This window comes from Sphaeramia orbicularis, chromosome 24 (assembly GCF_902148855.1).
Source record: "Sphaeramia orbicularis chromosome 24, fSphaOr1.1, whole genome shotgun sequence".
In the NCBI taxonomy this organism is placed as follows: Eukaryota; Metazoa; Chordata; class Actinopteri; order Kurtiformes; family Apogonidae; genus Sphaeramia; species Sphaeramia orbicularis.
The window spans coordinates 22,026,521-22,052,345 of NC_043979.1; the positions used below are offsets into that span (position 1 = coordinate 22,026,521).

Genomic DNA, 25,825 nt, shown 5'->3' on the forward strand with positions numbered 1-25,825 from the left:
TTGGATTCCACATAAACCATAGACTCCATAAACTCTGATATAAAACAGTCTTACACTAGTTTAACTCATAAAATTCATCCATATATCACCTCATTGTCGTGTGTTTTACTGACAGTTATTAGAATTCATCTTATTGTTTATCCAATGAGTGTTTCTTGTTTTTTTCAAGGAAGTTATGTCCGGTAAGCAAATTTGTAAAAGGTAGGAAGGTAGGGGAAAGTTAAAAAAAAAAAAAAAAGTAAACTAATAACTAAAAAGGATGGTGGGGGAAGGTACCGCCTTTCTTGCCTCTGATTGGCTAGAAAGGCTCTTCTCCGATTGGTTACTTCATCTGGCAGTTAACTCACATACAGGACAGGCTGTCAGCTGCCACTCAAACTGTCAGGCACCAGTAGATGCATCACTCATGAGCAGAGGTTATTATTATTATTATTATTATTATTATTATTATTATTATTATTATTAATAATAATAATAATAATAATAATAATAATGATAATAATAATAACAATAATAATAATAATAATCTATAATTGGTTCTTGTTTTATTCTAATATACATTCATACACTAGGAGGCAGTCAACTAACATTCACAGTCAGTTCTCAGGTACAACACTGGGTCAATTTAATATCAAATTCAGAGTTCCCACATTATGGAATACCAAACCCTCTATGATCAAAAATAGCGCTTTAATGTCACTATTTACATCCAGACTCAAATTCTTTCTGCTAAAGAAATAATACTACATTTCATACCACTATGCTGTTCATTTTAAACATTTTTCATGATTGTGAAAATGAAATCCTATATGAGTCTTGACTGTTTGTTTGCACAGTAATAAAATATTGTATTTATTCTGTATACTTGTGAGTTTTAAAACCTACATGTGAAGTCAAAGATAGAGTTCCTTATCTGTGGACAGTAAAGTGATGATTATTAATACTATGCTTTCCTTATGGCCGGCTTGTTGAGACTGAAACATAAAGAGGCACATGGACAACAAGGTTTTCAGTTTTAAATCAAATATCTGAATTTAAGGGACACGGACGGTGCATAAACAAAATAACAGTCTGTATGTTACAAACACATGGACAACAGTCAACAGCAGAAGAGCCTTTCTAGCCAATAAGAGCCAAGAAAGGCGGTACTTTCCCCTACTATCATACGTTTCATGTCCGGTAAGCGAGTTAAGCAAATTACCACCGCGCGAGCTTATTGGCCCGTGCGCGAGGCTCCTCCCGAGAGCCGGCGCAGCTCGTGACGCCCAGTAAAAACAGTGTGACCCAACAGCCGGTGCTGCGCGTGCGGTACTCATACAGCCCGTCTCGAGAGGATCACCGGTGCACTTCAGGTGGCTGTCGCTAATGGAAACCAGACAACAAGGTGAGTCGGTTCATTTGTATAATTTTTGGCCATATTTTTCAGTAAACTGCAGCCGCTGTGCTACTTGTTTGGCTGTTGTTAATCTGATACTGAGTTAACTGGACTCTTCACTGAGTCTGTGTCACTTTGACAAAGAAAAAACGGTTAAAGTCTGTTTTATCAGAACACATCATGACTGTTGTTACTAATTCTCTACTACTCTACTGACTAAAAGTTGCGTTTCCGGTGCTAAAGCTTTGTAAACATGAGCTCCACACTGAATAAAACCATTATGTGTTATACAATTAACGGACAAGCCGTGCTATTTACAATGTATTTATTTTGTCTTGTGTTGCAAACCCTACATTTTGTTGTCTTTCTCTGAAGCAAAAATAGACACATTCAGCTGCACACACACACACACACACACACACACACACACACACACACACACAGTTGGTCCATTCACTGTGGGGCTTGTGTTACTGTTTATTCAAGACAACATGGAAACTCCAGGCAGAGTTGAGTCCAGTGGCTGGATACAGTTTCCAGGTTCAGAGGTTATTTAGTCTAATTCACTTTTAGAAGTTAAACATAGTTCAGCCAAGTTTGTATTGATCCCTTGAAACAGTTTCATCACTAATGGAAAGACTATGTACTAAATACTTTTCTGGTTGTGCAGACTTTATTTTAAGTAACTTTAGAGGTGATTGCTCTGCACGTATATCAATGTGATCTAAATGAAAACATTTGCTTATCCAGGTAGTCCATTGCCTTATTTGTCTATATGTTTACCAGTTCAATGGGAAGTAAAACTGTTAGTCCAGAGCAAAAACAACTTTTAACTTAATTTACGTATTATTGGAATGTGAAGTTATGCCTTCAGTGCATCCTTTTCTGTTACTGAGCCCTTTTACTCTCCGGTGTAAACACAGCCATAATAAATGAAAGTATCCTTAGACTGGAAGGGCTTTAGGCTACATATAGAGAGTACAGTATTGTGGCTGTTTGGCTGCACTCTAGGCCAGTTGGACTCCATTTAGCTTCAATTGATTTTGCAGCCATATGACCATCCCTAGGCCTCTGATTTAGCATAGCCACATGACCACTGGGCCAAATGGGAATCTTGTGACCAAAGGTATTCCAGTCCAGACAAAAAAGAAGGGGGAAGACAGAGAGAAGGGGAGCATTGAAGTGTATACTTAGCAGATATGTATCAGTGACCACACTGCATAGCTACACAACATACAGACAAAGAGATATTATTATAGCCATCACCTCACTGGGTTTTATATTCAGTTTCTGGGATCCTCAACAAAAAGTAGTAAACTATCAAGATCTTTAATTTTTAACAGGTGTTTTTATTTTTTCGGACTCTTTCAATGTAAATCAGATTCATGGTATTCACAATGCCTCCCTTTGACCCTTCCTCTTTAAAAAGTGGTTTAACCAGCTAAAACACAGAAGTCATAGAGGGTCCAGAGGGAAATGACTCGTGCTGAAACAAGCTAGTCTGCTTCCTCCTGCTCTGCTGTATGGTGTAATGAGATTTACCCAGCATTGATTGCTTAATAATGTTCTTTTCTAAAGTCACAAAATTCTTCTTGTTGCAGACAGATTGGTTCCTGACTTGGCTATCTAAATAAGAGGAATGTGGTGTATCTTGTTGAACTGCTGCTAGACGTTCAGTGCTATGCTACATCGGGTCAGAAGTCAGATATCCTGTTCCTTTGTGAATGCAGACTCAGATAAAATAACTTTTACTCCAGCTTTTGCAACAACACAGAGCTCATTATATTGACTGGGACACTGGAGAAACTCCAAATTCCCCCGCAGAGCAGTGACGTGTGTGTGTTTGTGCAAATATAACCAGTTTTCTTGTCTCCTCTCGTCCTGCTGCCTTGCTTTGCTGCAGAGTTGTACTCTAGTGTTCTGAGTGATGCGGTGGTGGACTGGGGCGACACAGGGCCTGAGGAGGAGTGGGTTAACTCAGCCCCGCACGAGGGGGAGCAGGGTAAGACTCAACCCTCCCAGTTCAGAAAAAAACCCTAGACTGAATCACACAGGAGGGAAAAGTGCTGCTGAGACTGAGCCAATGTGATCAGATACAGTAGCTGAAGTGACGTCACTGACTGGATAAAGTACTTCATGTCTGAAAGTTCCTCCTCGTCTGATCCGGTGTTGATTTAGAGAGTGGAACAGTGTGGTCTGAGTCGGTAAACTGCTGGTGTGGACGACAGCAAGGCAGCAGTCGCCTGTTTGGCTCAGGTGTTTACCAGTCCTATGAGCGGCTCATCGCTGTGTAATGGTCATAATCCAGTCAGAATGAACACACAAACACTCTTTAACAAAATGCAATGACATTAGATTTGTACTGCAACTTGTGGTGACAGATCTCAGCGCCAAATAACCTCCTTTATCATCTGCAGCTCACTCTCAAAGCTGCAGTTTTCTGTTTGAAGAGGAATGGATTAATCTGTGTAGAGAGGATGTGTTACAAACAAAAAGTAACATTGGTCTTCAAGCTTAATGATTCCAATGCTTCCAGAGTAAAAGTAGTGAATCTTTACCAAATTTGGGACACTAATGAAGCAAAATTAAATCAGAAGTGCTAGTTGGTTGTAGCTTTCACTGCAAAAATCAAAATCTTACCAGGTGTATTTTTCTCATTTCTAGTCAAAATATCTCATCACACTTACAATAAGACATTATCACCTAAAGAATAACTTATCAGTTAAATATAAGAACTTATTTTTTAGACAACAGATCTTGAAAATCTTATTTCAAGAAATCTTACCAAGATAATTTTCACTTGTTCCATTGGCTGATTTTTTTGCTTGAATTAAGCAAAAATAAATAAATAAATAAATAAATAGATAAATAAAAATAAATAAATCTTGAATTAAGCAAAAAAAAAAAAAAAAAAAAATCTGATAATGGAACAAGTGAAAACTATCATGGTAAGATTTCTTGAAATAAGATTTTCAAGATCTGTTGTCTAAAAATAAGTTTTTATGTCTCACAAGTTACTCTTTAGGTGATTATGCCTTATTTTAAGTGTGATGAAATATTTTGACTAGAAATGAGAAAAATACACTTGGTAAGATTTAGATTTTTGCAGTATTCAGATATAGTATTTGGTCAAAACGTGAAATTCTATGAATTAATGAGAGAAATGTTTGTCTCTGATCTATTACTTCCAATTCACTGTCTGCATATTAGAATATCTTCACTTTTCACATTACTTCTAGTGTATGGTTTTAAATCCTTTATATAAATGCACTGAAATCTAGGTATATGCATAATAACACTTAATCATGTAAAAATTTTCACCAACCAGCACCTTTATCATTTTTCTAATTTATTTTATGAGCATATGTAGTAAAATTTAGCTAATATTTTCTCTGAAGCAGATAATTTCCAAAAAAACAAAAACAAAAATCATACATTGGAGTAAATATTGCATAATATAACATTTTACAATGGACTATTACAGGAAAAGCATAAGGAGCTCAGAAGGTGCTGTGTTAATATAACACATAACACTGTAAATAAAGTCAAACAAAAGACAGAGAATAAGTGTAATCAAGATAAAGTTAAAACAAGAAGACAAAAGTTTGGGGATGCAGGAAGCAAAATGTATCATAAAGAAATGAATTAATATAGCAAGAAAAAAAAATTATATAGTAAAACTCTTTGAATCAAAGACTTGGTTCAGATGTTAGATGCCTCACCTGGATGTATTGAATTTGAGGGAATATATTAACTCTAAAAGAATATTTTTAATGCTTAGTTTGATGTCTACTATACTTTGACTTCTGGTAAAGTCGATAATTCTTAGTGTCTAAATTTACACTGCACTTAAGGGAGAAAAACACCTGGTTTTACCCGTATTTTACCTAAGTCAGATATTAGCTGATTCCAGTGTGAAAGCAGAATATCTCCAGTATGCCAGGAGTTATGCACAAGTCAGTTAGAAACATATTACACCAGTGTTTTCATTCTTTAATTTTTAGTGATCAAACTTAAGGAGTATTGTTTCAATACTTGAAAGAAAAATGTAGTTCAGTTCAAACTTGTGCAAACTAAGCTGAAAGATGGAATTTTCATTGTAGCCCAGATTGGAAAGCTCATCAGTGATCCTGTATTCACCTCAAAGCTCATTTCTCTGGAATTATCAATTTGGTATTAAGTTGTACAAGTGCCGCAGGATTTTCTATTCAACCATAGAGTCACAAATCATGTTGAACTAGTTGAGGATGTGATAAAAACATTTGAGGATATGGGCTGAAAAATGCCTCCACTTGCACCTTGAAATTCTCCACTCAGCTGATGTAAGTGATGATTACAGTGGACAGTTTCATCCAGATGTTTGTGAAATTAAACCAGGTACCTAGGGGTGATAACGGCAGGAAACTGTCAAAATCCAAACTGATGGGCTCTGATATTAAGGTTTATTTTTCTATGGGCTTGATGTTTCTATCTATAAGTAAATTTGACAAGTTTAGAACATCTTCAGATGGTGAAGAAACAACAAAAAGATATTGAAACAAGATTTATAGTGTTTTTCTACATGTGAACTCAAAATCCTAATGGCCTGGAGAGATTCTGTTTCCAGATTTAGTCAAGATCAGATGTTTTTCCTCAAGTAACAGACAAAAAGTTTATTTTATTCTTATAATAGTAATAATAATAATAATTTTTTTTATATAGCGCTTTCAATCAAAGTGCTTTACAACACAACCAGCAATAAGAGTAAGAGCACAATAAAAACAGATTCAGTAAAGAAAATAAAAAGCAACAATTTCGATAAAAGTAATTCTTCTGTTTTCCAGTATTATTGGCTTTCTCCTGCTTCAGACTGCTGATATTATAACCCTAGTCTGGGCCACAATTTGCTGTTGAGCTTAAACATAATTAAAACTAAATCTATCACCCTCTATATTTTGTGCTCAGCTGTTACCTTTGAGTGTCAGGTTGCAATCAGGTTATATTTTCCCAGTTAGGAGGCACCCTCACGGTGACGGCTTGACTCAAATGTTTCACAACGGGGAAAACCTGACAGAGACAGCATCGGACATGCAGACTGATGAGTGGGATAAAGCGTCACCAGTGGGGAAGGATAGATGGGGTCGGACACCACTGTCCCACTCTGACAACTGGGTCATGTCCACCACCTGGGACATGCAGCTGGACAGCTCAGGTGAACAGGGACGTAGACTAGAGCCTGTAGAGTAGATTATAGTTCACCGCAGTTCAACATTCAATATTTATCAGTGAGAACCTGTAGCCACCACCACAGGGCCTTTGTAGTAGTAAAATTCTATGACTGCATTTATGACCTTTTATAAAAACAAATAATAGGTTTTATTGAGCTGTATCATTTACATATTAGGCGGTTTGTCCACATTACTTCAGGTGCTGGTGTGAAATAACCTGAAAATGTTGATTGACCTTGCTGCACTTTCGTAAAAGATTGATGTAGATGTAGCATAGAAAGCCAAACTGTCAGGACATGTTTTCTTAGAACTCAAGCTAACATTGTAACCTGTTTTAAAATGTCCATGTAACTTAATTAGTGCTGTGAACCATGACTTGGACCTCAGCATTCCTCACATTTTTTCATTTCTCTAAAGCATTATTTACAAATGGCTCCCCAAAACAGTGTTAATTCAGAACTTTTAGAGTTTTAGCTCCAAAAAAACCCTTCAAAGTTCATGTACTTTATGTTTAATATACCATGCACTCATGAACCAGTTTAATGCAGAAAATATAAGAAGAGTCGGACACACTGGGTCCTTTGTTTTCTTTACGGCGAGTTGTTCTACATGTGACTCCTTGCAAGCATATAACGTTCAGACACTTTCCATAGAACTTCCTCTAACAGTGACACAATCTGTTTGTATTGTAACTGCACTTTCAACTTGACTTCTTAAGAGAAAACCTACTAGTGTGCTTTTGCTGTTCAGGGAATTACAAACAGGGTTCGTACGGGCTCTTGAAATCCTTGAAAATGCTTGAATTTCAATGTTATATTTTCAAGGTCTGAAAAGTGCTTGAATTTTAGTTTCAGTGCTTGCAATTATAACTCTACGATGTGATTTATTTATTTATTTTTAATATTAACTCAAGCCAAAGCTACTTACAGAGAGGTGATACATTTTGAAAAATGAAACTTTATGTCAAAAAAGAAAATTAGTATGAGCTCTCAAGTCGACTCCAGGTACATTTTTATCTTAATCTTTGTCTTGGTATGAGTGTGTCTGAAGAACACCAAGTGGCTTTGGATATAACTTTGTGTTCTCCTTTAATTTCTAAACTTTTTGCTATTATAAAACATAATTTTAGATTTTATAGCATAATACATTGTACATCATTGTGATAAAAAGTAAAAAAAAAAAAAAAATTCCTGTAGATATGTATTTTACTCCAGTGATAAGGTGCTGTGCTGGAAAAATTTGAAAACGACCCTTAAAAGTGCTTGAATTCGACCTTGAAAAATGTGTGTGAACCCTGTATAAAGTAGTGTGGATTTCTTTATCGCTGCCCTTTGTCCAGTCTAATTCTCCATTAGACAGACACAGCAGTTGAACAGTTTTCTTGTCCTGAGGCTGTTTAATGTCGACACAAGTAGCTCCCTGCTATAGAGAGGCCTGACTTGTCCTGGTGTGTTTTTTGGTGCTCCAAGCTCTGCTTGTGTGAACTGTGTGTGTGTTTTCTGCATGCGGTGCTTACATAGACTGTATAGTTATATGTTAGTAATAGCAGCCTCTGAGTGTTGAGTCTTTACTAGAGTCAGTGGGTCAGTGGATTATTGTGCTTTTTTCAGTCTAACCTTATTCTGTCCTCACCTGTCTTAAAACGCTGACGTATGAAGAGGGCGGACACCTCAGCGCAGGTACAGTAATCCTTTTTGTTTCCATTCCAAAATAAACCTTTCGTCTCATTGAACTGAAATCCAAAACTGTCACGCGTCTACGACAGATACGGTGACATAATGACCTACATGTTGTTGCATTTGTTTGTGTCTGTGGTCACTCTGCTGTTGCTTCAGTTCTTTGTCTGTCAAATTCCTTTCTCAGTCATGCATAATGGGTGTTATAATTAAGGGGAAATATTTCTGCATGGACTTCCCCTCCTGGTGCGGCTTTACCTGTGCATAAATCTGGATCTGAATGCCCATTGCTGGTGTTGCCGCTTCAGCTTTTATTAGTGTTGACCGAATGAACAGAAGCACAGTATGGATTAGAGCTGGGTGATGTGGCTAAATATTATCCTGTTTATTTGAGTGGATATAGATAATTATCACAGTAAGAGTCAAATCATTGTTTCTCTCAACTGTGAAGGGTAATTTTTGGTAAAGAAGAAAGATAAACTATGCGGTTGTTTGATGAAAATTAATCAACACGTCAAAAACACACCTCTGATTTTGTGTTTTATAGAATTTGTTCATTTATTTTGATTTGATGTTACAATTTTATCTAATTATCTGAATTTTTTTCCACTCATTTACTTTATACTTTGCTCATTTTGTATTTCAAATGTGAAACTAAAATTACCAATAACGTGTATCTCAGAATACATATAGAGTGAAAAAACTATAAAAATAGCCACATTATTACTTTGTGCACTTCATTGCATGTGACATAGTGCAGTCCTCTGTATTAACTTTTTTTATTATTATTATTTGGTGTATTTTGGCTGACAAATTGAACCCAAAAGGCATAATGGTATAGCACAATAATAATAATTTATTGCAATATACAATGTTATCATTGTTTTATCACTGTGCCTCAGTACAAGTGACATGTAATAAACCAGTAACACAAGACAAAACCAAGACATTTACTGGTAAGATGTTGTTTACCCCTCTGAGTTTCAAAAGAAGCCCAGTCTGTTGTAAGTTTAAGCCAGTCTGTTCTCTGTGGTCTGTGGGAGTTCTTCTAATTACACAGATTAAGACCGGTTGCTACATTAAAACCAGTCACTGCTGTCCGTGAATGTCTATTTCTGTATATATGACACAATATTCTACAAATTAAAACTTTGGTTCCATGTCTTACAGCTGATGCTAACATTGATAGTATGTATCAGCTTCATTTAAAACAGTGCAGGTCTTTCAGAGTACATAAATTGCTGCATAATTGTGTGTGTGAGCCATAGGGTGTGTAAGTAGTAGCTATAATAAGATGTTTCTCAGACAGGCAGAAAGAAATAATGTCCTCTAAAGATCGGTTACTTGCTACATATAAATGTTCTTCCAAGTATTTTCTGATTAGATACTCGTGAAGAGATTTTACTGAAAAAAATGTGTCAAAGCAAACAAATATTCTTTGTCTTTGGCTGAAAAAAGATAAATTCCCTGAATTCCAGTCTCATATTACAGACAAAAAGTCAAGTGACGCTCTGAGAAAGCATACTGGTTGTTGTTGTATGTGTCTGTGTTGGTGTGTCATTCAGCAGAGTTGAAGCAAGATAATCCACACGAGTTAATCCAGATTAGAGGTCTACACGCTGCAGCCGCAGATTACATAATCGGCGGACATAGACGCAATCAGACATAGAGACAGTCGTGAAGACAGACTCATAGTTTGACTCATGTGAACATGCTCTTAGAGATAGTCAGGACCAGTCACACCTTCTAGTTTAACTTCAAATCCCAATTCCAAAAAAGTTTTAACACTATAAAATGTTAAAAAAGGACAGAATGCAATGATTTGCTAATCAGATAAATCCATGTTTTTTTTCACTGTTTAACAAAGAAGTTATATGAAATGTTTAACATGAGAAAATGTACCATTTCGAGAAAAATAAGGTAAATTTGGTGATATCAGTTTATCTCCTAAAAGTTGGAATGAACCTGAATAGTTGCAAAATGTTCTTTCGGATGTTTCATTTTAGTGACACTGACTTTGGAGCCTTTTGTTGACTCTTTTTGGAGACATGTTGCTGCCATCCAAATAAACATTGCCAAACCTTTTTGTTAAAATGGTTCATTTTCTCAGTTTAAAGATTTGATGTGTTCTACAGTCACGGAAAAAATGATTAGATCATTAAAAGTCATCAAAAACAATGGTTATGCAATCAAGTACTAACTCCTGTGTGTATTATGTGACTAAAACAGACAGAAAAGAAAACATGGAATGTCTAAAAGCACTGTTTTTGGCAGTACAATGCCATAGCTACTGACGTAAGAACTGAAGTGATTTTGGTTATTATCAAGAAAACATGTAAAATAGCTAGATACCAGCTCTGAAATTAAACTCTTATGAGCTATTTTTGTTGTATCATTATATTTGTCCAAACAAATGTTCCTTTATTTGTACCAGGCATTAAAATGAATGAGAAATTGCAGAAAACAAGGGGGATCTAATTTTTTTTTTTTTTCCCGCAACTCTGTGTTCTACTTTGAATAAAATTTGAGTTCAGTTTGTGAATCAATGCATTTGGTTTGCATTTACATTTTCCACAACTTTTTTCACACTGGTCTTGTGATTTCTGTTTTATCACTGGAGAAACTAATAAAACTTTACCTGATTGGAAAAACACCCCATTGGAGATGGATAAAAGCTTATTGACAGTGTGTTATAACCAGAACTACAGTTACTCAGTTCCATCTAATTCAGTTTTAAAGGTCACATGAGAAGACATTAATGTACATGGGACTGTGTTTGTGCTTATCTCTACCAGGTTTCATGGACTCTCAGCCACTGAGAGAGGCTGATGAAGATTTGGTCTCAGAAGTCAACTTAACCAACTCCGTCATGACAGAGGAGGAGAGAGAGGAGATTCAGCAAGAACTGGCAAAAGTATGACCACACAGACACACTGTTGGCTTTGATAGTAAGGATTCAGACTCCTTATAATGGCTGTCTTTTGTCTTTCGGTCTGTTTCCAGCTGGAAGAGGAGATCAACACATTAAAACAGGTTTTGTCGTCCAAAGAGAAGCAGCACGCCGAGCTCAAACAGAAACTGGGCATCACTCCCCTGAGCGAGATCAGGAACAACTTCAGCAGAGGCTGGCAAGACATGCAGAGCTCAATGGCGTGAGTTAAAGTCTGAGTATTTAAGCAAGTCCAAGAGAACGATTGGACAAATGAGTTAAAGACAGAAGAAAGTATGCATTTCAACATGTCTGTGTGTTTCTGTTCAAAGCAGAAGCACATGACAGAGCTGCTTTTTTGTTTTCTGTCAACATAGATGCTCTTTACAGGACACGCACACAAAAAGTCACATTGCACACCCCAGTCTCTGTTGCAAACACAGATACCATAAACCTAATTTAAAAGACATAATCCTCTGGGCCTAGCTGCACAGCATGTGTGTGATTTGTTATCTTTGTTCTGCCACAATAGCAGACATCACAAACCTTATTAAAACAAATCAAACAGCTACACAGTGGTTGATCTCAGCAACAAACAATTATCATAATAATCATAATTAGTATCATGTGTACTGCTTCCTTGGCTTGTAATAAATATTCCATCATTCACAAATAAAATACATTGGTAGTCTTCCACAAATCCATACAGGATTTGTTCAAAGATATGGCATTTTTACTCTTTGCTTGTGATCAAATTTCCTGATTAGATGTCCAGCTTTGAGCTTTTACTGAGACGCCAAGAGGCAGAGAGGAGCAAGTGGATAGTCTCCAGTGGCCTCCTTTCTTATCCAGTTACACTTGAACCTGAAGCTCACTTTACACAGAGCTGCTTCCCTCATCTATAATGAACCAGTGTGAGATCTTAGAGGGTAATTCTGTATGGCTGCTTAAAGATACAATGCATCCTACAGCTGTAAACAAAAGGGTCTCTGGACCACCATAAAAGAGAGAGAGAAACACATGGAGGTACAATAAGGTGATGCTTAACAGTCATTTGTAAAGGTAGATTCTGTACATGTAACACAGTCATTTCTTAAAAATATTTTCTAAAGGAAAAAATAAAATGAAACCTCTAAGTACAATATGTCACCAAACTTTTTAAGGTTTTGTCAAAAAAGAGAAACTTGGTGTCTCCCAAGGACCCAAATGTTTGAAAGTACCTACAGTTTATAACATTTATATGAATTAAGTACTGCTAAAGAACACAAACAATAAATTAAATTTACATATGTCCTGTCTATACATAGGATAAAGATAAGCATGATGAATATCCCGGACGAGCCCCCAAGTACTTATGGAGGCAAGTAACATAAAAATAATATGTATGTGTGTTATGGTCTGTATTATTAGAACACACATATGACTTTAGAGATGGTCAAGGCAAAAACGACAAACAAATTAACCGTAAATGGAAACCAGAAACTACCTTTTAGCCTGACCTTAACAGAATATAAACCTATACAAATAAAATTTCTGATGGCAAGAAAAAGAGGAGAACAAAAATATAGAAACTTATACAGGCAGTAAAACAATAAAGAAGGTCTGATGTGAGAATAAGTCAGCATTACCCATTACTGAAAAAAAAAATCACAGTTTAAAGAAACAACTACAAAACAAGTCTTCAAATGTATTAATTGATGAAAACAAGCTAATGGAGGCAAACTATAAACAGAAGTGAATGTACTTGCAAACAAACATTGACAAAAAGGGAAAGTCTCTCCATGAAGTTCCTGTTATCTTGTTAGTAGAGGATGATGGGTTCACTTACAACAGCCAATAGGAACACAGAACGGAGCAACAGGAGTCAGCAGTGAAGAGAGGAGCATCAAAATCTAATGGACGCACAACCACTGTTAAACATCATACACAACCAATTATAGGGGAATGTAACACACACACACATTACTAACTCTACTGCCATTTAAACAACATGCCCCAGTCACGGCCCCACTGTCCTGTAAAACAACCAAATGCCGAATATTACAGAAAAAGTACAAATAAAGTCCACGTTCAGCCCATTTTCATGGATCTGCTCCAAAATGTCATGGTTTGTTCTTAGTCAACTTTACCACCAGGTTCCAGGTGACGGACTGAGGAAAAAAAAAAAAAAAAAAAAAAAAAAAAAACGAATCAAAAACATAACATCCTTGTGGAGGTAATAAAGGCTCTTTGCTGTCAAGCTTACAAATGATGTTGTCTAACCAGCAACATACTAGTCATCATTTAAGACACATAAGGTTAAATCAAGAGAGAATGTGCACAGTCTATTTACAGTCTGTTCTTTGCCCAAAAAACTTTTCTTAAAAACTGTGACTCAATTTGGGTCACGACTACACATCAGGTAGAGTCGCGTGATAGTGTATTTGTAAAGCAGATACAATAACAATAGTGTGGAATTGGAAAACCATTGGATGGAAAACCATCTGGATGATATCTGGATGTGGTTTTTTTAAGAAAATTTACCCACATTTTCCCTCATATTCAGTAACACCTGTTGCAAAGTCTAGTATAAATTAACGGCTGCTGTTGGAGCCAATACCTGCCGATACCAGTAGTTTAAAACTGATGCAGATTAATCGGCCTATCTCTAAATGTTAGAGTAATTTTATACATGTGAGTGAATCTGTAACATTCTGAATGATGTTTGTGTTTACATGTGCTTCAGGTATAAGAAGACATCAGAAACGCTGACTACAGCAGGACAGAAAACCACAGCAGCCTTTAGCACCCTCGGAACTGCCATCAGCAGGAAGTTTGGAGATATGAGGTAAAAAGTTATGGCGTGTTTGGGGAAATTATCTCTTTAATGCACCAAACCTGTAGAAAGTGCGCTTGTATATGCAATTTTAAATCTTTCAGTCATCCCTATGTGTGACTTTGGCTTGAGTTGAAGTCATGCATCAACAGAAATGAAGCATTTATCCATTCTGTCCCTTGTGGTCATTTGTCCAGCTCTGGCTAAAAATAAGAGGAGGATGGATGGACACAGGCCACACAAACAAAGCTGATCTTCTTGTAGCCGACAGCAATGTGACAGGCTGATGCAGAACAGGCCAAGACACTTAGAAACTCAAATTTGACCATAACATTATTTTCTGAACTCTTCCTCAATCAAAAAAAAAAAAAAAAAGCAAGGACCTCTGCTCCAGAATGAAGTCCAAGTAGAAGTCCCTTAAAGTTGTTATATCCCTGGTGGCCACTGGGGTTGGCTCTGAAATGCCCTGGACAGAGGCTTATAACAAACTTCTTTCCAAAAAAATACTGACTCAGTATTTCTTTCCAGGAATCATTCCAGTCTCTTTTATTTTATTTGGAAATTTAAATAAGTGATCTGATGTTCCAACTGAAATTATCGCTTCAGTAACTAGATATGATGAGGGTTTTTATGTCTGAAGTGACCGGTTGTGATTGACAGGTGACAAACAGCTCTAGTGTAGTTGCAGTTTATAGGTTCCAGTAGTTGTTAAGACTTTGTTTGGTACTACCTAATGAAGCTTCCCATGTTACCCAGTTTGTAAGCTAGTGGTTAGCATTAGCTCCCCCATAACCTCTTGCCGACTCCTCGTGATTCTGCAGCTCTGCCCCTTATGTCCAGATATCCTCCTGTGAACCAGCAATGCATTTTTGTCCTCTGTAGGGGACAAGAATTGCACCGCTTTACTGTCCACTGCAAAAGACATTCCATAAAAAAAAAAGTATCATGTTGTTTCCAACCAAGACAATTATTTAATGTAAAAAAGCCAAAACTTCAGGAGGATATGGTCAGCTCCAAAAAGCTTACATAGCGATGGGCCAAATAGTAGTTTACTGGCTTCAGAACAGTTTACGAACCGATAGTTATTTCCACGATTCCTCCATCTACAATTACAGTTGCAGAAAAATTATTAGACCATCAAAAGTCAGCAAAAACAATGGTTATGCAATCAAGTACTAACTCCTGTGTGTATCATGTGACTAAAACAGACAGAAAAGTAATCATGGAATGCCTAAAAGCACTGTTTTTGTCAGTACAATGCTATAGCTATTAATGTAAGAACTGAAGTGATTTTGGTTATTATCAAGAAAACCATGGAAAATGGATAGATATCAGCTCTGAAATTAAACTCTTATGAGCTATTTTTGTTGGTATCATTATATTTGTCCAAACAAATGTACCTTTAGTTGTACCAGGCATTAAAATGAACAAGAGATTGAAGAAAACAAGGGTGGTCTAATAATTTTCGCTGTGACTGTATATACAGCCTGTGGTTAAAAGATTAGTATTGTTAGGTTATGTTATTTAGAAATTGAGAGAGATGTTTTTAATAGTTTTTGGAATAAAAAAGGTTAACTGTAATCAAACACAAGGCTATGAATAGTAAAACCAGAGGTCGCTGTAGTCCATCATCACCTTGATTGCATAACGTACCTATCATGATTCTGGCTCCTTGTACATTCCACTCTCCTTCTCTGTCGGAGCTGATGTTTGACGGCTGCTTTGACCAGTTTAGGGGGAGCAGTGATTATGTAATCCCACATTAAGCTGCTTTCTTATGGAGCTGAAGGGCTGGAGGCGAAGTCTGTCTCCATCACTCCACTCTTTCCCTTGTTCTGTCCTTTTCTCTTTTGTTTGAGTCTTTTTTTAGGGAAAGTATGTGTGTGTCTGTGTGACATAAATACACCATTAGTGTGTGTGATGACAGGGAGCAGATAGAGCCGGAGGATGTATGATTTCTTCATCTTTGTCAGACCATGGCTGAATGTTAGAGAAAACCTTCCAAATGTGTTTTCTTAAAAGGGAAAGACATGTGATGCTTGAGTCCCTGTGTATAGTATTAAAGCCTGTTCATATGCTGCACAGAACATCTAATGGTGTTGCATTTTCTAGTTTATATTAAATTTAACGTCTCCCTTGTGTCTGTCTTTGAGATGGTTTTCAGAAAAGAAACAATGCATTAATGTTTCTGGTGTATTTCAGCATGATTGGTCTAGAGTTACTGTTCCCTCGGAGGTATGTTTCTGTGGGTTTTAGTTCATGGTGTGCATAGGTTTGGCTTGTATTCACACATATGATAAGCATGTCTGAAGTATTGTTATTATTATTTTGGTTTGCTGTGGTTTTATTTAAGGTGTATTCATGCATGTCATTTTTTAAAACCACTTAAATAATTCATATTGATTGAGATCACTTGAACATTCTGGTTCTGCTCTCATGTATTTCATCTCTTTTGTCTTTTTATACTAATTACTAGTTGTTCAATGCAAACATATTCATTGACAACAGTGTTGAAAATCACTTAACAGTTTAAGGAATTTTGGAAATGCACTGTTTTATGTATAAAAAAGTAAACTGAATATCTTTAGGTTTAAGAGTTTTGATTAATAAAAAGATTATTTCTGACATTTAGAAGACAAAAAGAAATTATTAATCTGTAATTTATCAAAAATAATCAGCATTTGAATTGTAGGTACACAGTAAATAATCAATAGTTTAGCGATTTATCTGTTATATTAATGCCAGACTATTTATAGAATATACTGTTTTGAAAGGTCTGCACTATTTTAGAGAGTTTTTAGTTATAATGTGCATGTATGTAACATTTACTCATTGTGCCAAGCTGTGTTAAATGGAGTTTTGTACAGTGTCATATACTCTGTTGCCCATAAAGTCATAATAAAATATTTCTACCACTTCTCATGAAATGATTGGGACAATGTAATTTTTCTGGGACTTAGTATGTAATCATTGCACCTGGTCAAAGATGTTTACTGATGTGTAGAAATAGGAGAACACAATTATTACATCTATATGGGCAACAGTGTAATATAAGATTAAATGATACATAATCACATAAGCTGGCTGCATCCTGCACTGTCAAGTTTTTCTCATGTGTTTTAGTATCAAATACAAATTAGTAAGAGCTCTGTTTCAGTTTTTGGACAAATTTTAATATATTTCCTTCAACTAAACTTTTGTATGAACTTGTAGATAGCTGGATTATGTATAAAATTTTCCACAATCAATCACAGAATTGATTATTTGTTTTGGATTTGAGTGTGAGTGTGCATAAGAATGCAGTTTCTGTGTCATCTTTTGTGTCTAAATGTGAGATAAAGTTCATCTTCAGGCTCTAACACACCAACAGCCAAAGTGAATTAACTGTTAGAAAAAATACCAGATGACTTCCTTTAAAGTTTGTCTGTTCTCTGTCTGCCTTCATGCTTCCTAAGGTCCAACTCTATAGGGTAAGACACACACATGCGGCTCCATCTTCCATGTTTAAACTCAGTCAGATGAGTTGATAGCACTAACTGGACGGCACAGTATTGAGTTAATCAGTCAGATGATTCTGGTTAAACATCCCCATGCTGGACGGCTCTACTCGATCAGGTGCTTTTCTCAGTCCAGAATCAAATCTAATTGATTTCTGTCTCTGATACACCCGTCTAAATTGTCTCAATGAATCATGGGAACAAGGTGCTGTGAACTTTCCTTGCATCAAAACATGCTCCTCAGAGCTGAAGTGAAGCTTTTAGTGTAAAAGATGCAACTAATTTTAGATGTTACTGGAAAACATTTACCTCAGCAGATGCAGTTGTAGAATATAAGGCTTATATTAAAACACACCAAGCATAATTCTAACGATTTATTGTCGACTCTTGTTACTTTATGACTTCTTCAACAGCATCACATATAACAGCAGCAGTCAAATAATTAGTCTACTAACCAATCAGGAAGTGGACAGAATATTGACAGTGAACTATTAGATATTTTAGGCCCTAAATTTTAACTTATGGCCTTGTGCTCTTTACCAAATAACTTAAAGAGCAACTTATCAGTGATCACTCATCATGTCACAACTCAAGGATGTAGTCAATGTCAAGACTGACAGTGTAACTTGGTCAAGATTAAGTTTTTTTTTTTTTTACCTAATTTACTTTAGTTTTTGTTGCTTTTCTCGCTTTTCTCCTTAAGTATCAAATGGAAGTAACCATGAAAACAGTGTTTCCTTTGTGTTGTCTGTTCGTATGTGTGTGTGTGTGTGTGTGTGTGTGTGTGTGTGTGTGTGTGTGTGTGTGTGACCTCTGTTAATTATTAACTCCTCTCTCACTACGCTCTCCGGGAACAGATACTCTATCAAACACTCTATGAGCATGCCTACCATGAGGTAAACACTCTTTTCAGCGTGTGTTAATGTTTGTGCAAAACAGAGCAGGTTGTTTGTGCATTTCCTACCATGCATATTGTGTATTTAAAATAAGTTATGCTGCACTTCCATTGATGTTTAGTAAATGACCTACTGACGATAAGATCCTGAAGTTGCTGAGGAATGTAAATACCTTTGCAAAGTATATTTACATTTGCACTGTTAACATAGTTTCAGTGTTGTTTTGTTCCTCTTAAGTGTCTTTATCTTTGATTGTACATTCTTCTCTACCCCTCTTAACAGAAACTCTCCCAGCTTCAAGTCTTTTGAGGAGAAAGTTGAGAGCACAGTATCTACGATCAAGGTAATAATAGTACATTGTGGACACATACTACCTGAAAACACTGTGCAAACATCAACTACTGCATAAAAACCCCAGATAAAGCTATAAAGATACAGTCTCTGTGAAGAAAAAGACACAAAACACTGTAAAGTCAGTGTTATCACTACGTTTCAGTCTTGACTCCTGCTGTTTATTTATATGTATACACACTCTACAGTCTCAGTAGAAGTGGATTTCCTCTGTAAAATACTCAAAACACACCTCAAAGATTTGTAACATTGCTCCTTTCTTACACACCACAGATGTTGTAAAAGGTTGTCTTTATTTTCTGCATCAAAACTTTAAAGCAACTGCAGTCAAAGAGGAAAACTCTTGTTGTTTTTATGTGCTGTTTTTTTTTCTTATCTTAGACTAAGGTTGGGGGTACATCAACTGGAGGCAGTTTTGAGGAAGTCCTCTCCTCTGCAGCGAACGCCAGCAACCAGGACATGCCTACTAACAATGTGACGGATGCGTCTGAAGGACAGTGTTAAGAGCTGAACCCACACAATGAGGCAGGACTGAACCAGAAACTCTGTCCCTGCTGAATCACAGCACTTAGCCCCATTTACTTAAGGTTTTGACTGAACTGAAATGATTCATATAACATTCGATGACAAGTGTTAAGTTGCTTTTGCAAACAAGCCCTCAAAACTTAATATAGGAGTAAACCTATGTGTTTGGACCAAATAAAGCAGCATTTGCCCCCACATTTATGTAAATTCAAGACCTTTAATGTTTTTACACTGAATTATCACGCATACTTTTTGTGTTTTTACCACTTTTCTGTTAAATAGGCTGAGTTAGAGACAAAATCTCTGCTGCCCTCTGCTTGTGTCATGCAACAGACATCAAAAACATGTCACCTGCCCCCTAGTGGTCTGTAAGCCACATTACATCACAGATGTTTATCATAAGGATGTGTGTGGGGAAGAGGTAACAAAACAAAAGAAGGATAAACAGATTCCATGTCAGCTCCAAACCCATATGTTTTGGCTTTTACTTCTTCTGTCACTACTGTCGAGCGTTGCATGCTTTGGCTTGTGTAACATACCTGTCATCATGGGCAAAAACTCAGCTGAGAAACGTGCTCAGAGACACAACAAGTTACTAATTCTGTCATTGTAAGCGCATTCAGCCTAAGTGAAAACAGCTTTTTGGGACCAAAACTTTGCACATAGAGGATGAGTCTCACAGCGCTCACTATATAAAACTTATAAATTATACAAATCATGATTGCTGTTACCTTTTACATCAATAAAACCCTACATTTTCATATTATTAGAATTGTGTTATAAAAACAAGTTATGTTAAACGCTTAATGCTGTAAAAAAAAAAAAAAAAAAAATGTATATAACTTAAGATGATGTGATCAACTCAGATAAACTGAGTCAAAGAAATACGTGTAGAAAAAAGTCTCAAAGTCAGGCTGTTCAGACTTTGTTGGCACCTAAAATTTCTATTTTGTAGGCTATATCCAATTATACTACTTTTAAACATGTTTTTGGAAGGAATAGTAGACTGTAATATGCATTTAAATATGTTGATGTTTGAGGTGGCTCAAACTGTGTGTATTTGCTTTTAATTAATACTTAGTTTGCAAGAAGTAATCAAACACGATATATGTGCCCTATACAGTGAGTATGAAAACAAACAAACAAACAAACAAAAAAAAAACCACTGGACTTTTATTGATTTGGTGCAGATCTGGTTTTGTGAAACACTTTCACAGGATCTAAATTATTATTTTTTTTAACGCTGCAACATTACTTATATGCATTTTTATTCCAATTAATGCAAATGTTGGAGGATATTTCTGTCTAAAACTAATCTAATTGGGCACATGTTGTGTTTGAAGCTGTTTTGAGTTTCATGCACACATCTTTAAAATAAATCTTTAACCTGAAAGTGGTCCAGATGACATAGAAGTGTTTTTAATGTCTCCTGCTGAGTCACAGGATGGAAAATATAACGCCTATTACTATGTAACTGATACACAGTCTATTACATTAATGCAACGTCATACTGTAGCTGCAGCATTGCTGTAATACAACCCTCGACTGTAACATGACCAGTACAATACATTTCAATTATTCTCTGGATACACAGTCTCAGACCTGATTTCTGCATCTTCCTCCTGGTTCAGAACTCATTCAAAGTGAAAAGATCACATCAGCTGGTGCCATTAAAAGTAAAAAGTATTCTTCACTTTCTAAAACAGTGTCTGACTGCATAACTTTCCCATCAAACCTGTTTTCAATAGATGCATCTGTTTCCTGTTTAGTTTTTCACAAACAATTGTCCATTGTGTTTTTTGTTTGATTTTTTTTGCTGTGGTGTGAGAAGTTGGTCAGGATCACTTCATAAGTCATGAAATGTATTTATTAAAACTCATGTCAAAATTCAAGTATGGAAACATTTTTTTTGCAGCATGAGAAAGTGGTCAAAATCTGTCCAAAATCAGACGAGTGAGGTAACAAAATACTATAACCAGTTAATATTTTCAACATAAAATACAGTTCCAGGAGTTCAAACTACTACTAAAAACTTGAACATATGCTCATAAAACTAACTGTGATGTTAAAATGACAAACTCATCTGTATCCACGTAAGGAATCACATACAATCACAGTGAACAGTTTTGCTGCTGTAAAGATATTAAACATGAAATCAAACCAAACATACACCCGACTGTAGTCAAAGCTAATGGACATATGAACGGTGTCTCATTTACCAGTAAAACTAACCACCCAGCGTTCCTACTTTCAAATCTATTATTTAACATATTCTGAAAATGCATGTAACACTAACGTGGAAATGAATTTTCTGATGGTGAAGCAGCTTGTTGAAGGTTTGTGATGTAACTGCCAGATGAATTAATACATTGTCAAACAGTAATAAAACAAAGTCTGACAAAAGCAACCGATAGTTACACTTTTCTCATTTCAGCTACTAAAGAGGCAATTTGTACCAGATTAAAAATGATGAATGTTAACACTAAATATCACCTAACATCTCTTGTCGTCTTTAACATGATATCATTACTTTATTTTTCACATTTTGTTGATAATAGTAGGTCATTTTACAATTTAAATTTACCCTTTTAAGAGCAGGACCAGAGTCGCCCAGTTGTGCTTTTACAGCAGAACTAAACTCAAACAGAATCAGTCGCGAGGGAAAAATGAAACAAATGCGTGAGAGACATTTCCGCCTCAGTTCTTTCGTTTCTAGAACAGTTTGTTTATTGCATGCGTGTCCCTGTAAATGCAGTCTTCAGTACAGGTCCTGGTTTCTCTACAGTCAGGAGTCCTGTGTTGTGCTGTTTGATGGAGCGCTATCTGCACCTGCAGTCTGTGAGTTCCCAGAAGGTTTTGTTTCTTTAGTGTTGGGAGATCTTCGCTCCTCATTTAAACATTTGACGAACTGGAGAACATCTGGATGGTGGAACCGACCTGAGGAGATGGAAAGTAAACAATAGAAACAGGTAAAGGTAGTTTGTCTCTGTCTGTGAAATGATCATTTCTAAATCTTTAAGGGTTCAGTGAAGAAGCTGTACTCTTACAGATTAAACTAAACAAATGGTTCAGAATGATCCTTCCATTGGATAATTATTGCAATGTTTAATATGTTTCTAGTGGCATCAAGTTCTTTCAATCTAACTGATGTTGTAGCTTCTCATTTCCTAAACAACCAACAGTTTGATAGAGAATAAATAGAGTGGACTGCTTCAGTGGAAAAGGGTCATGTGGTCTGATGAGTCCAGATTGACCCTGTTCCAGAGTGATGGACACATCAGGATGAAAAAAGAGGCTGATGAAGTGATTACCCATCATCCCTAGAGCTTTCTTAAATGATTGTGATCAAAAATTCATTAGGCGTTTGGTGAAATTAAATCATTACCAAAAAAACAAACAAAAACAAAAACATCAATATTAGTACTCACAGCTATGCTTAATAGTGAAATCAAAAAATGTGAAGAGAACTCTAGGGACTAAACAGCTGTGTAATCTTAAAAAAAAAAAAAAGTCTATGATTTACAGTAGACCATAAGACTGTTTCAATGAGAAAAACATTGTGATCTGTTGAGTCCAGATTGATCCTGTTCCAAAGTGATGGGTGGATGAAGTGATTACCCATCATCCTACAGTACAAGCCTGTGGGGGCAGTGTTAAGATCTGGGGTTGGTTCAACAACATCATGTGTCCAAAAAATGACAGGAATTAATTTTGTAACATGGCAGACACTTATTGAAATGATGTCATGGCAAATGCACGCCTTAATCTAAGTACTTTTTGTCTGGGGTGTGTTTATGTACAGATAACCTGATACTGTTTCATGCTGTTGAAGAAAGGAGGACACACTTTTCCATGCTTCTATGTTGTGTCACAGAATAGAACAGTAAAGTAATGTCTGATCGATGATTAGTAATTACAGCTGTCAATCACATAGAAATTGGGAGGGTTTTTTTAAGCTTCAGTTAAGACGTAAAATGAAGAGGTAACATTAATCCAATGATAGCGTTGGACAGATTTTTTACCATTGGTGGAGTCAAAGAATTCTTGCAGTCTTCCAGGAGCTCCTTCCAGCTCTTCATATTCATGAGCCTGTAAAATCATCTCCAGGAGGTCAAACTGTTTCACCAGTCTGGCTTCAGGACTGCTCTGGGTTTCATATTCCTGCAAAACAAAAAAAAAAAACAAAAAAAAAAACATTGCATGAAATATTCTTCCAGGAAACAGCAGACAAATACAAGCAAACAAAGTAAAAGTTTGTTAATGCTTTGAATTTTTTTCAGCTCTAACCATGAGTTATACCTCCCATAGTGCATAAACCTCCTGTTTGAGTCCATCTGGCAGAAGACCTGATAAATGTCTCATTGCCTCCTAAAAGAGAAGACAGATTCAATCACAGCATCAGTGTACATCTTCACTGCTGAACAAATAGTGTCGATTTCATGAATCCACTCACCTCTTCTCGTCGATGCTTCTCTGCTTTACTGATGTTGTCTGAGGGAGCGATATCTCCCACAATGCACTCTGCCATGTCATGAACAAGAGCCAACTTTATACACCTGATGAAACAGACAATAAATATGTGTATGTATGTATTTATGTTACTGCAAAATGTTGAGATTTTGCTACATATGCTGATAAACATAGCAGATAATTATCCTTTCAAGTCAAATCAAATTAAATCTATTTTATTTGTGTGTGTGTGTGTGTATATATATATATATATGTATATATATATATATACACACACACACACACACACACACACACACACACACACACATATATATATATATATATTTATACATATATATACAGGGTGTCCCATAAGTCTCCATACATAGGAGACATAATACATTCCATACATATATGGTTCTAACATGTATTTCTTTATATTTCTTCTTTATAGTTTTTCAGCAGTGGAGGACACGCATTGAAATGTGTTCCCGACAAAATGGCAGTCATATAGAGCATATTGTATAAATAAAAATGGTTTATGTCAAGAAACGTTTATTTTTCCTATGTATGGAGACTTATGGGACACCCTGTATATCTCACAACAAGGTGGCCTCACGGGGCTTTACAGAATTAGTTGGATGTGAAAACAAACAACAGTCAAATAAACAGCAGATGAAGGAAATGGATTAATCCTTTACGAAGATGTTATATAATAATATGAGAAAAAAGCAAAGATAAAACAATGTAGCACTTGGTTTCTGTTCAGCTGAGTTTCTGACATAACTTGTGTGAATAAAATTTGCATCTGGTGTTAACTGCTACTGATTGTCATGCATCTGGCAAATATAGGAGCAGAATGTGTTGATTAAAGTGATTCATATAATGGCAATACTGTTATGAATAAGATAAGATATTCCTTCATTAGTCCCACAAGGGGAAATTCCAAATTTACAGCAGCAGGAGGGGAGCACAACAAAGCCCAGAAGAGCAAAAAGAGCATTCAGTCAGCACAATGAACAAATACACAATAGGAAATATAGAAATGTAACCAACAAATCAAAAAAAGCTATAAATACTATTTACAGCTGTTATGCACATGCTGATCATGCCACAGGTTGGATGGGGGAGATACTCATACGTACACCTATATACACATATCTACATACATATAGACATGTGTACAGATTATGCATATAAGTATGGTGAATGTATGATTCTACTCATTTGAATGAGTGGCCTACCTGTCCTTGTCCACTGAAGGGTCAGTGATAGTCAGGGACATCATGGCCATCCGGTACATGTGATCTGAAACACTCTCTGGTTGTTTGACATTCCTGTACACCCAGCCGGTCCTCGGAACCCTCTGCAGGTCACATTAAACACAACAGTTACAGTAGGTCAGCAGGGACAACAAGACAGCTTCAGCTCTTATAAGTAAGTTAATTCTAATCCTAAACAGTAGATTGGTTTGGTCCATTCGCTTCCTGTGATTACTCTGTGGTCACATAACCTGAGGTGGAAGCTTTAATTTGTACACCTCTACCTGAGTATCATGCAGCTACGAATTAAGCAAACCAATTCTTTCAGAGTGTCTATATAAAAATTGCTTGCTTTTATTATCATGTCTACAAAATAAACGAGTTTCAATGGGTAAAGGCTCCTGACAGAACTAGGCATGTGAAGGTAAACAGAAGACTGAAAGGAACATCACTACTACTACTGAGACACATTATTAGTCTGTACATAAAACACATTCATCCATTTAAAATGTGATTCGAAGAGTCTTTCAGCGAGCTAAAACAACACAAAAGTAAGTGCACAGAATTTAAAATAAGATCTTACTTTAAGCTGTCCGATAAGTTTCATAAACTGCAGCATATTGCTCATGCTGGTCTCCATGATAGCTGCCATGTTGCACGCTGACCCGGAAGTAAAACGGAAGTTGAACTGTTAAAGTTTTTATCTGTACATTCAAGATTAAATAAATAAATGAATGAATAAATAAAGTCATAAACAAATCAAAATAGTCGCTAGTTAGTTGTGACTGCTCATATTCTTATTTATGTATTTATGTATTTATTTATTTATGTATTTATTTA

The 25,825-nt window shown here is 36.2% G+C and overlaps 2 protein-coding genes across 7 annotated transcripts; one reads left to right on the forward strand and one right to left on the reverse strand.

Moving 5' to 3' along the window:
- Positions 1-1,250: 1,250 nt before the first annotated feature.
- tpd52l1 (tpd52 like 1) lies at positions 1,251-20,718 on the forward strand. 6 transcript variants are annotated; one of them, XM_030129306.1, is made up of 12 exons: positions 1,251-1,384; positions 3,279-3,377; positions 6,366-6,566; positions 8,241-8,261; positions 11,054-11,172; positions 11,262-11,410; positions 13,913-14,014; positions 16,205-16,237; positions 17,458-17,472; positions 18,357-18,395; positions 18,678-18,738; positions 19,128-20,718. In XM_030129306.1, exons 1-12 carry the CDS (start codon positions 1,366-1,368, stop codon positions 19,248-19,250), a joined length of 981 nt encoding a protein of 326 aa, XP_029985166.1. In that variant the 5' UTR covers positions 1,251-1,365; the 3' UTR covers positions 19,251-20,718. The 6 variants fall into 6 exon arrangements, with proteins under 6 accessions (XP_029985166.1, XP_029985168.1, XP_029985171.1 ...); XM_030129308.1 differs by lacking the exon at positions 16,205-16,237 and having other exon boundaries at positions 19,128-20,668; XM_030129311.1 differs by lacking the exon at positions 6,366-6,566 and having other exon boundaries at positions 19,128-20,668.
- hddc2 (HD domain containing 2) lies at positions 20,298-25,644 on the reverse strand. Its single transcript, XM_030129317.1, has 6 exons — positions 25,569-25,644; positions 24,968-25,089; positions 23,725-23,827; positions 23,571-23,639; positions 23,294-23,432; positions 20,298-22,208 (listed from the first exon to the last, which is right to left on the reverse strand). The coding sequence occupies exons 1-6, from the start codon at positions 25,635-25,637 to the stop codon at positions 22,057-22,059; spliced, it is 654 nt and encodes a 217-aa protein (XP_029985177.1). The 5' UTR covers positions 25,638-25,644; the 3' UTR covers positions 20,298-22,056.
- Between the last annotated feature and the right edge of the window lie 181 nt (positions 25,645-25,825).

Bases quoted from the DNA above. Each gene is read 5' to 3' on its own strand.
- hddc2 (XM_030129317.1), bottom strand. From the start codon at position 25,637: ATGGCAGCTATCATGGAGACCAGCATGAGCAATATGCTGCAGTTTATG. The intron at 23,640-23,724 runs GTGAGTGGATTC...CTTCTCTTTTAG, and splicing joins AGAAGCATCGACGAGAAGAG to GAGGCAATGAGACATTTATC. The intron at 23,433-23,570 runs GTATAACTCATG...TTTGTTTTGCAG, and splicing joins AGGTTTATGCACTATGGGAG to GAATATGAAACCCAGAGCAG.
- tpd52l1 (XM_030129306.1), top strand. The intron at 6,567-8,240 runs GTGAACAGGGAC...TGACGTATGAAG, and splicing joins CATGCAGCTGGACAGCTCAG to AGGGCGGACACCTCAGCGCA. The intron at 11,173-11,261 runs GTATGACCACAC...GTCTGTTTCCAG, and splicing joins TTCAGCAAGAACTGGCAAAA to CTGGAAGAGGAGATCAACAC.